Below are 12495 nucleotides of genomic sequence, written 5' to 3'. Positions count from 1 at the left end.
ACAGTGTCTGTGTACTCGTCCAGGCCATCGGTAGGAGCTCTGAACACATACCAGTCCGTTGAGTCCAAACATGCACGAAGCTCATCCACAGCCTGGCTAGTCCATTTTCTGGATGTTTTTACCACAGTTTTGGAGAGCTTCAGCCTCTGTCTGTACGCATGACATGGTCAGATAGTCCAAGAGCAGCATGGGGCACTGCGTGGTATGCTCCGCTTTTTGTGGTATAACAGAGATCAAGCGTGTTTTCCTTTCTGGTTGGGCATTTGATGTGCTGTTTGCAAGAGAAATATGATCTCCCTTGCTAGTTCCTGTCAGGACTCTGGCTGCAGCATTCTGGATTAACTGGAGGATTTTTATGGAGATACTGGGACATCCAGATAGTAATGAGTTACAGTAATCTAGCCTTGAGGTAACAAATGCATGGACTAGTTTTTCTGCATCATTTTGAGACAGGATGTTCCTAATTTTGGAAATGTTGCACAGGTGAAAGAATGCAGTTCTAGAGATTTGTTTTATGTGTGAGTTAAAGGACATGTCCTGGTCAAAAATAACTCCAAGGTTTTTTACAGTAGTGCTGGAGGCCAGGGCTATGCCATCTAGAGTAGCTATAATTTTAGAAAAGTTATTTCTGAGGTTTTAAGGCCCAAATACAATAACTTCTGTTTTCTCTGAGTTTAAAAATAGAAAGTTACTGGTCATCCAGGCCTTTATGTCAGTTAGAAATGCTTGAAGTCTGGTTAACTGGTTTGTCTTAACAGGTTTCATAGATAGATTGAGATAGATAGAGTGTCATCTGCATAGCAGTGGTAATTAATAGAGTGTTTCCTAATGACATATCCTAAAGGAAGCATGTACATGGTGAACAGAATCGGTCCTAGCACAGAGCCTTGTGGAACTACATAACTAACATTTATGTGTGTGGAAGGTTCATCATGGACATGAACAAACTGGAATCTGTTCGATAAATAGGATAGGAACCATTTTAACGCTGTTCCTCTGATACCAGTCACATGCTCCAGTCTCTGTAATAAGATGTTGTGGTCAATAGTGTCGAATGCAGCACTAAGGTCTAGGAGGACAAGTATAGAAACAAGTCCATTATCTGAGGCTAAGAGAAGATCGTTGGTGACTTTTAACAGTGCTGTTTATGCTATTTGTACTTATCTTTTTACTTTAGTTTATCTTGCATGCCCTTATTTGTAATTTTTACATTGCACTATTTACTTTTCAAGTTTGTCTGTATGAACCAAAGGTCTGAGAGTAACCAAAAATGCGATTTTCTGTATGTGCTCTACATGGGGTGGAATTGCCAATTAAGCAGACTTTGATTTGATGTTGATTTAGCCAATGGCAGCTGACAACTGTCGACTCTTACTCACATACGTGACAACCTGAATTTCCTTGAGGGACGAACAGAGTCTATCTTATCTTATTTTATCCTGTATGCATTTTCCTGTTAAATCAGTGATAGTTTCATTGTCAGATTCTACAAATTCCTTGCATAGTATGCAGAGGTGGAAAGTAACAAACTACAAATACTTTGTTAGATTTTTCAGGTGTCTGTACTTTTTACTTTTACTCTCTAAATTTGGACACAAATATCTGTATTTTCTACTCCTCACATTACCAAAACAGACTCATTACTTTTTCGACCTCCACAGATGACGACACAACGTAAAAGACGTAACTAACTAGAGGGAAATCAGGTGAGTGTACAGGTTATGATAGAGAGAAAACTTGCAGTGCAACATGGAGGAAGAAAGAGATCCAGGGAGTGTTGCCAAGTTCGGCGACGATGCAGCAGATTCGGAAAAGCAAGACATTCCCCATCCTTGGCCGTATTTAAAAGAACTGTTCGATGTTGTTGGCTCCAAGAATGATTCGTGGTGAATGTGTTGTGTTGTCTTCCTGTACCAGCACTGCAACCTGCAGGTTGTTAATAAAAGAATTTCCTTTTTCTGTGTCAAACTTTTTTAGTTTTGTGGCGTTATCAAAAGATGTATTGTGTATCACTGATGGCAGAAAACATATTTACTTTTTTACTTAAGTACATTTCAGACCCTTTTTTTACTTTTACTCAAGTAAAGGAGTTGAGTCAGTACTTCTGCTTTTACCAAAGTCTTTTTTCACACAAGTATCTGTACTTCTACTTAAGTATAGAATGTGAGTACCTTTGCCACCTCTGTTAACTTGTCCATTAACAAACACTTGTTATTCACAGGTACTGACTATAACAGTGACTGTATTGTCCTGTCATTTTTATTCAGTGTCTTACTCTACTTATTTTATTTTTTTTGCTTGTTGAGTGTTCTGTACAGTGTCCTTGGGTGTTTAGAAAGGTGCTTATAAATAAAATGCATTATTATTATTGTTATTATTAACAAATGCACACTGGAGACAAATATTCCTGGTAGCAGAGTGCAGCCACCTCACAAGCACATTGCTATATTTTGCTCCACTCTGTCGTTTCACTGTGTGGCCATTTTTTAATTCACTTTTATGTATTTACTTTATGGACGCAGTCAAGCATTGACTGGCTATCTTCTTTAGTGTTCTATCTTGTTGAAGAGACAAGATGGCGCCGCTGTGTATGGCTGGCCGTCTTTCGCTTCTCATGTCTGCTGTGTTAATATTTTTAGTGTATTACCCTCAAATGATCACGTCGGTCCTGGTCTATGACCGTCAAACACTACTAAATCTCCGATCGGCTGCCCGTGAAGTGTTGTTGTCTGACGGTTGTGGACAAAACCCGCTGCCTCCACTGTTTTCCGGACCACCGTACTACCTGTGCCATCGCATGCTCCCACCTAGGCGGCGAAGACGGAGACGCGGATGTCGTGCGGGTTGGTTGGCGCGATCGAGGGCTGGTTTGCGTGGTGCCTCAAACTGCCTCCGGGACTGGATGTGGACGTTCCCCTCGGTTTTGTGTGTCATGGCGCCTTCTGGGCCCGACCTGCGGCTGTCTGGTTCCAGTTGCAGGTTTCTTGGAGGACGAGGGGCCTCAGTTTCGGTATCTGGCGGCTCCCCGTCTCCGCCCTCGTGGAATAAATCTTCGACACCTGAGGCTACTGCCCCGTGCCCCGCCAGCTGTTGGACTTCAGGGCCAGAATCTATTTCCCACCAGGTTTGGCTTGCTAAATGTCAGATCATTGACTAATAAATCTTTATACTCAGACATTTTGTCACTTCTCAAAACATGGATTTCTTCTGTATGACTGAAACATAGCTTACAGTCGAAGACTCCATGGCTCTTTTTGAATTTTTGCCACCTGGCTGTGGCTATTTTAATTTTCCAAGGACATCAGGCAGAGGAGGAGGTATGTCGATTGTTTTTAAGGAGGACTTTAAATGTAAGCTGCCTTCCTTTATATCTACATTTCACAGTTTCGAACTGACGCTATTGAAATTGGTCGGTCTAATCCTGTGCTGTTATCTATCGGCCTCCTGGATAATAAGGATTTTATTAATGACTTTCTGACTTCCTTTCCGAGATTATGCCGAATTACGACCGTGTCCTCATTCTTGGAGATTTTAGTATTCATGTGTGTTGCCCTGATAAACCCTTGGTGAAGGACTTCTTAAATATTGCTGATTCTTTTAATTTGGTGCAGTCTGTTATTGGCCCTACGCATAAACAAGGCCACACGTTGGACCTTGTTTTTCTTTTGGCCTGCCCGTACTCAACTTGGAGATTGGTGACCCAGTATTTTCCGATCTATGCCGGTTTTATTGAGGTGGGGTTTTCCACCCCCACCGTCAAAATCCCTGCTCCTGCTCGACGCTGCCGGGCACTGAACTCCTCTTCTGCTGGTTGCTTTTCTGCTGCTTTTGAGTGCCTTGGTCCCCCACCTGCCTCCATCTCCGCTCACTGTGACGACTTAACTACCTGATTTTATTCTTCCTGTCTCTCTGTCCTGGATTCTGTGGCCCCATTTATGACCAAGCAGCCAAAAGCAAAATCTGACCCGTGGCTCAACGATGGAACCCGAGCTCTCAGGCGGCAGTGTCGCAAGGCTGAGCATACGTGGAGAAGGGACAAACTGCAAGTTTCTCTCCAAATATGGAAGGACTGCTGGAATAATTACCAGAACACTGTTAAAGAGGCCAGAAGGCTACATTTCTCAAATCTCATTTCCTCAAACTGTCACAACTTACGAGTACTTTTTAACACTATTGATTCTGTTTTTCATGGTCCACAGTCTACTTGCTTAGAAGCTTCTGTTGAGTTGAGTAATGACTTACTTCAGTTTTTTGTGGATAAGGTTGCCACTATTAGGTCTCTTATCTCACTGCCTGTTTCTGCTCCTTTTGTGTCTGTTCCTTGTTGTGCTGTCTTTTTTGTTCAATTCCAACCAATATCTATGTCACAACTAGAGGATGTGGTTGGCTCTCTGAATCCCTCAGGCTCCCCACGTGATCCAGCTCCCCCGTGGTTTTTTAAAGAAGTTTTAGGCAAATTGGTCCTTAACATTATTATCGTTTGGTGTTGTTCCTTCTAATTTTAAGCATGCGGTAGTGCAACCGCTTATAAAGAACCCTAGTCTGGATCCATCTGTGTTGGCAAACTATAGACCTATTTCTAGACTACCGTTTTTTTCAAAGGTTTTAGAAAAAGTTGTTTATGCTCAACTGAAAGCGTTTTTGGATGAGCATGAGATTCTAGAGATCTTTCAGTCCGGTTTTAACCACACCACAGTACACAGTCAACTTTAATTAAGTTTTTAATGATATTTTTACTTGTTCTGATACTGGCGATTACGTGGTTCTTATTCTTCTTGATTTATCTGCTGCCTTTGATACAGTTGACCACAACATTTTGATTTCCCGCCTGCATGATGTTGTGGGAATCTGTGGTCTTGCATTGGAGTGGTTTTAGATCTTATCTGTTAGCTAGAACTTTCTCTGTGGGTCTTGCCAGCTTTGAATCCTCCTCTGCTCCCCTGTCCTCCGGGGTTCCCCAGGGTTCCGTTTTGGGTCCTTTATTTTTTCCCCTCTACTTGCTTCCTCGGGTCACATCTTTAGACAACATGGCATATCATTCCATTTTTATGCAGACGATACCCAGGTCTATTTTCCATTGAAGAAAAAGGAGGGTTTCTCAATTGCACGTTTGCTCGCATGTCTTGATGACATTAAAGCCTGGATGGCGTTACATTTTCTTCATTTTAATGAGGCAAAGACAGAAGTAATGTTGGTTGGCTCTAGTGCCTCTAGTGTATCTTCCGGTGTTAATCTAGGTCCCTTGACATCATATCTTAGACCACTGGTCACTAATTTAGGTTTCAAAATGGACAGGGATCTTAAATTTGATAAGCAAATCGGTGCAGTGGTGAAATCCGTTTTTTTTCACTTAAGGCGTTTGGCAAAGCTACGACCTTTAGTGTCAAAGCAGCACTTGAGCTAGTAATCCATGCCTTTGTTACATCACGCCTTGATTACTGTAATGCTCTGTATCTTGGGCTTAGTCAGGCATCCCTTTTACGTCTCCAGCTGGTCCAAAATGCGGCGCTCGTCTTTTAACTGGAACGCTTTTGGTGGGGGGCGCGTCTTTTAACTGGAACGCAAAATACAAGCACATCACACCAATCCTGGCTGCACTCCACTGGCTGCCAGTGTCTTTTAGGGTTCATTTTAAGGTTTTATTATTTGTTTTTTTTAAATCTTTAAATGGTCTTGCCCCTCCTTATCTTACTGAACTCCTTCACCGTTATACTCCTAGCCGCTCCCTCAGATCAGCCGACCTCCAGCTTCTTGAGGTACCAAAAACGAGGAGGAAGCTCCGTGGAGATAGAGCTTTCTCTATTGCTGCCCCAAGGCTGTGGAACAATTTGCCTTTGAACATAAGACAAGCCCCTACATTAGCTATGTTCAAAGTACAACTTAAAACCTATTTGTATACTCAAGCCTTTGGACCGGCGTGATGGAAGTGATCATGGACTGTTTTTATTGTTTTTGTTTTTTTAAAAAACTTTTAACTTACTCTTAAAATTCTTATTCATGTATGTGTATGGTGTGTATGTGTGTGTGATACATATATATATATATATATATATATATATATATATATATATATAAATTCTTTGTTTTGGTGTACGGCACTTTGTGTCAGCTCTTGCTGTTCTTAAAGCGCCTTATAAATAAAAGTATTATTATTATATTATTCTATTTTCCAAGCTCAACAAACATTTCACCTGGCTCCATTACCAGAATCTGACACTACATATTAGTTTGGGAAGGTGCTTTCATCTTCCCTGCACTTACTGGTCCAGGAGAGAGACATCAGTGGCTTTCAGGTTCAATTGATGTAAACTGGAGGAAAATAGCTATGTTGTTAATTGTATGACAGTTAAGTTTCTGATAACGCACAACTTGGTGTGTCATGGCCTGAAGATTGCAGATGATGGCTCATTACTGTTACCAACTTTTGTTAGCTAGGGCATTGAAAATGGAAAACCATCGCTTCCTTGGATCACTTACATTCAGTGATTCAGTCTCCAATTCTACAAGAACCGTAGTTTTTGTTTTTACAAAATATTAATAGTACTGTGGAAAACTGCCCTTTGCTAATCTATTATGGTGGACAGTTTAATGAGACCCACTGAGACTGAAGCAAACTAATAAAAAGTTTTCACAGCATCAAACCTCTCACTTTCTGAATATTACAGATGAACATACAAGTGAATTTCAAGGTCTGTCTGTGAATGAATACGATGCTCCAGAACAGGTTGGTTGTTGATGGAATTTTTAAGAGGAAATCATTTTCATTTTCACTGCTTAGGCTATCTGCACATTTCATGAATGAACACTTAGTTTCAGGTAACATTAATGGATTGTGAGTTAAATGTTACATGTCTAAATATTGAAGGGTATGTGGAAGTTGACAAATACAGATATGTTTATTTTGTGATCATGTTTATAATTTATCTCCTAATAATCTGCTTTAACTCTACTATTGTGTGTCTTATCTGGATTCACAAAAACCTCCATGAGCCTATGTACATTTTCATTGCAGCTTTGTTACTGAACTCTGTTCTTTTCAGCACTAATATCTACCCAAAGCTACTGATCGACGTTTTATCTGAAAAACAGATCATATCATATTCAGCCTGTCTCTTTCAGTATTTTATATTTTATTTTTTAGGCAGTGCAGAGTTTTTACTGTTGGCAGCCATGTCCTATGACAGGTATGTGTCTATATGTAAACCTCTGCAGTATCCAACTATCATGAGGAAAAGAAACATCTGTATTTTACTGGTTCTTGCTTGGGTTTTAGCTGCCAGTCATGTTGTTGTCCAAACAACAATACTGAGTGCTGAAACTAAACTGTGTAATTTTACTATAAAAGGGATATTTTGTAACAATGCAATTTATGGACTTCCATGTGTAAGAATAATAGTAATATCTGTACTTGGTGTAGTTGCTTTAGTAGATCTGATAATTCTCCCTTTTCTCTTCATAATTTTCACATACACAAAGATTCTTATTATCACCTATCGAAGTGGTAGAGAAGTCAGGAGAAAAGCTGCAGAGACCTGTTTACCTCACCTGATGGTTTTAATCAGTTTCTCCTGTTTGAGTGTGTATGATATTGTTATAGCTCGAGTTGAATCCAGTTTTCCAAAAACTGCACGTTTAATAATGACTTTACAAGTAATTTTGTACCATCCTTTGTTTAATCCACTGATATATGGACTGAAAATGAAAGAAATTTCTAAACATCTAAAAAGGTTGTTCTGTCCAGCCAGAAACATCTGATGCATTAACAACAGTTACTAATGTATAGTCATTTGTTTCTTATATAATCATGTCTTGAAAATCATTTAAAGTATGAAAGAGTTTCTTTGGAAATCTTGTGAGTTATTTTAGGTTTATTGTGTTTTATATTTTTTCTCATCACAAATGTCAGAAATGCTTAGTTACAAACAAACCTGTCCTTTCAACATGGTCAAAGGCCAAATCTGACATGAAAACCATCAGACATGCTCCAGCACCGACCACCACACACACTCAAACTTTCTTCTCCTGTTTGTCCAGGCACACAGGGTCATTCAGGTCCCAGCTGGACGTGAAAAATAATGAATTTCTCTGGTGTCAGCATGTGCAGCAGTGACAGACACAGCTGGGAACAGTAAATATGATTTTTACTGGTTATTACTTACACATTGTGCTGTTCAGTCTCAAGTAAAGAGTGTCTGCAGTAAACAGTAAAGACACACATTGTAGGAGCCTAAATGCAGTTTATTGATGTTTAGCTGATTAGCATAGTTTAAGTTCATAAGTAAAATTTAATATCTATGTAATTTACATGATTCTCTAAAATTAATTGGAAGACATATTTACATATGTGGATATATTTACAATACTGTAATATGTTTATTGTTGGATTATATGCACTTAAAATGTGTGTGAATGATGAGAATTTCATTTAGTTTAGGAAGTGGATATAACTGTGACTGTGTCCTCTATATGTACTTTTGCTTGATAGTCGGGGATATAAAAGAGGAAGTTGGGTGAGAGGAGGTGGAGCCACACAGTTTTTTGACCTCTCACTCTCTGACACGCATGCGATCTCTGCACCTCATTGGAATTAGTTTGGTCTTGTTTTCTGGAGAATCCTGGATCTTGATAATTGTCCTGTACCAGTTATTGTATGAGTGAGTCTAAGTAAACATTTAAAACTTCTTAAAGTGGTCCAGTGGATTTTTGGATATGGAGAAACAAGATCAGAGTGTCAAACTAAGGCTTCATTCATTGGAAACATACAAATTTAGTCAAAAAACTTGCTCGTCACAGATAACGGACGATTAAGATGGAGAAACTTTGCACAGAGCAAAAAACATGTTCGAAGAGATGACGACAGCCCATAAGTCTAATGTTGCCTCGCTTCCATGCAGTTATGCTATGGTCCGCATGCATCAGTCGTGCAAGCAGAAAGTTAAGTTATTACCCTTATTAGTCCCACAATGGGGAAATTCCATTACAAACATTTGCACAAAGTGCAACACACACCCAGAGCAGTGGGCAGCCAGTGCTGCGGCACCCAGGGAGCAGTTGGGGGTCCAGTGCCTTGCTCATGGGTCTCACCTCATTCGTGGTATTGAAGGTGGGCACTGGCTATTCACTCCGTCCCACCGACACCTGAGACTCAAACCTGCAATTTTCAAGTTACAAGTCCGACTCCCTACCCATTAGGCCATGTCCCAGAGTGGACTTTGGTTGAAACGTAGTCTTCATCTCAGCTTCGTCCAAAGTGGACTTTATTCAGCTGAGTGACAAAGTGGAAAACGTTTCATGTGTACAGCTGGTCTATTCACTGTGTGAAGCTGAAGCTATTATAAACAGCAGGTCTATTACAAAGGCATCTACAGACCCGAATGACCTAAAGGCCTTAACACCCAACCATCTCCTGTTACTCAAGGTCAATCCTGAGTTACCACCAGGAGTCTTCAACAAAGATATTTTGTCGCCCAGTGACAAAGCTACGTCGCAAGAATGTGAGGATAACTGAGACATGATTTTAAAGCCACGACTTAGCGTATATTGGTGAAGGGTGAAGCAAGGGAAGACTTGTTTGGATAATTGAATTCTAAATAGCACAGCATGTATGCTTCTTTAATTTAAGTTAAATGTTTTGAGTAATTGTTTCAAAAGGCATTGATAACAATTAGGGTCTGAACCCCGGTGGACCCGGGGCCTTTCTGTGTGGAGTCGGCATGTTGTCCCTGTGTCTGTGTGGGTTTTCTCCTCCCACAGTCCAAACACATGCAGGTCAGGATTAGGGTCTGAACCCAGGTGGACCCGGGGCCTTTCTGTGTGGAGTCTGCATGTTGTCCCTGTGTCTGTGTGGGTTTTCTCCTCCCACAGTCCAAACACCTGCAGGTTAGGATTAGGGTCTGAACCCAGGTGGACCAGGGGGCTTTCTGTGTGGAGTCTGCATGTTGTCCCTGTGTCTGTGTGGGTTTTCTCCTCCATGGTCCAAACACATGCAGGTCAGGATTAGGGTCTGAACCCAGGTGGACCCAGGGCCTTTCTGTGTGGAGTCTGCATGTTGTCCCTGTGTCTGTGTGAATTTGAGTGTATGTCAGCCCTGTGATTGGCTGCTGACCTGTCCAAGGGGGACCCTCCTCTCACCCACTGCATGCTGGGATTGGCTCCAGTCGACTATGACCTTGAACTGAACTAAGCACTATAGAGAATAGATGAATGGACACATGCTCCAGCACCGACCACCACACACACTAAAACTTTCTTCTCCTGTTTGTCCAGGCACACAGGGTCATTCAGGTCCCAGCTGGACGTGAAAAATAATGAATTTCTCTGGTGTCAGCATGTGCAGCAGTGACAGACACAGCTGGGAACAGTAAATATGATTTTTACTGTCAAGATTTCCAAAGAAACTCATACTAAAGATGATTTTCAAGACATGATTATATAAGAAACAAATGACTATACATTAGTAACTGTTGTTAATGCATCAGATGAATCTGGCTGGACAGAACAACCTTTTGAGATGTTTAGAAATTTCTTTCATTTTCAGCCCATATATCAGCGGATTAAACAAAGGATGGTACAAAATTACTTGTAAAGTCATTATTAAACGTGCAGTTTTTGGAAAACTGGATTCAACTCGAGCTATAACAATATCAGATACACACAAACAGGAGAAACTGATTAAAACCATCAGGTGAGGTAAACAGGTCTCTGCAGCTTTTCTCCTGACTTCTCTACCACATCGATAGGTGATTATAAGAATCTTTGTGTACGTGAAAATTATGAAGAGAAAAGGGAGAATTATCAGGTATATTTAAAGCAACTACACCATATACAGATAGAGCACTTGCTCGTACACAAAGAAGTCCATAAATTGCATTAACAACTACTGCAGCATATACAATATAAACAACAACAATGCTTATGTCAGAAATACAATGTGAAACAAAGTCACTAACAATGATGGCTTATTGTCACTGAAAAAAGTGCAAAGCAAGATTGTTAGTAACAGTAACAATAATAATGATATCAAGTAACTATAATGTTAATACAATTTAAAGTGGTTGTGGGTCTTCAGTGGGCATCAGATGATTCTGGCTGGACAGAACAACCTTTTGAGATGTTTAGAAATTTCTTTCATTTTCAGCCCATATATCAGTGGATTAAACAAAGGATGGTACAAAACTATTTGTAACGTCATTATTAAACGTGCAGTTTTTGGAAAATTAGATTCAACTCGAACTATAGCAATATCATATATACACAAACAGGAGTAACCGATTAAAACCATCAGGTGAGGTAAACAGGTCTCTGCAGCTTTTCTCCTGACTTCTCTACCACTTCGATAGGTGATAATAAGAATCTTTGTGTATGTGAAAATTATGAAGAGAAAAGGGAGTATTAGGAGATCAAATAAAGCAACTACTCCAAATACAGATAGAGCACTTGTTCGTACACAAAGAAGTCCATAAATTGCATTGTTACAAAACATTCCTTTGAAAAAAAAGTTACACAGTTTAGTTTCAGCACTCAGTATTGTTGGTACAGCACTATGACATGCAGCTAAAAACCAAGCAAGAACCAGGAAAACACTGACACTGTTTTTTGTCATGATAGTTGGATACTGCAGAGGTTTACATATAGACACATACCTGTCATAGGACATGGCTGTCAACAGTAAAAACTCTGCACTGCCTAAAAAATAAAATATAAAATACTGAAAGAGACAGGCTGAATATGATATGATCTGTTTTTCAGATAAAACGTCGATCAGTAGCTTTGGGTAGATATTAGTGCTGAAAAGAACAGAGTTCAGTAACAAAGCTGCAATGAAAACGTACATAGGCTCATGGAGGTTTTTGTGAATCACTATCAGACACACAATAGTAGAGTTAAAGCAGATTATTAGGAGATAAATTATAAACATGATCACAAAATAAACATATCTGTATTTGTCAACTTCCACATACCCTTCAATATTTACACATGTAACATTTAACTCACAATCCATTAATGTTACCTGAAACTAATTGTTCATTAATGAAATGTGCAGATAGCCTAAGCAGTGAAAATGAAAATGATTTCCTCTTAAAAATTCCATCAACAACCAACCTGTTCTGGAGCATCGTATTCATTCACAGACAGACCTTGAAATTCACTTGTATGTTCATCTGTAATATTCAGAAAGTGAGAGGTTTGATGCTGTGAAAACTTTTTATTAGTTTGCTTCAGTCTCAGTGGGTCTCATTAAACTGTCCACCATAATAGATTATCAAAGGTAAAGAACTTTGTTACACGCTGGACTCCACATATTACAACATCATCTGATCTCTTGTATGCAAACATTCACCTGATTATGTAATCACTGTTGAACTCAGTTTATTATCTGTATTAGTCCACAACTCCTGTCATGGTCTGTTTGCTGCGTGAGAGGAGACATGGGAGGTCGGATGGCGACCGACACAATCAGTGAGGCACCTACAACGCCATCAACACCAAGAACAA

General features: G+C 40.0%; 2 protein-coding genes across 2 annotated transcripts; one reads left to right on the top strand and one right to left on the bottom strand.

Moving 5' to 3' along the window:
- Positions 1-6825: 6825 nt before the first annotated feature.
- Positions 6826-7755, top strand: LOC113123884 (olfactory receptor 10AG1-like). Its single transcript, XM_026296244.1, has one exon. The coding sequence runs from the start codon at positions 6826-6828 to the stop codon at positions 7753-7755; it is 930 nt and encodes a 309-aa protein (XP_026152029.1).
- Positions 7756-11074: 3319 nt separating this feature from the next.
- LOC113123888 (olfactory receptor 6N2-like) lies at positions 11075-12001 on the bottom strand. Its single transcript, XM_026296248.1, has one exon. The coding sequence runs from the start codon at positions 11999-12001 to the stop codon at positions 11075-11077; it is 927 nt and encodes a 308-aa protein (XP_026152033.1).
- Positions 12002-12495: the final 494 nt, after the last annotated feature.

This window comes from Mastacembelus armatus, chromosome 21 (assembly GCF_900324485.2).
Source record: "Mastacembelus armatus chromosome 21, fMasArm1.2, whole genome shotgun sequence".
NCBI lineage: Eukaryota > Metazoa > Chordata > Actinopteri > Synbranchiformes > Mastacembelidae > Mastacembelus > Mastacembelus armatus.
The sequence above is the reverse complement of the archived record's forward strand: the minus strand, read 5'-3'. Positions and strand labels throughout refer to the sequence as shown.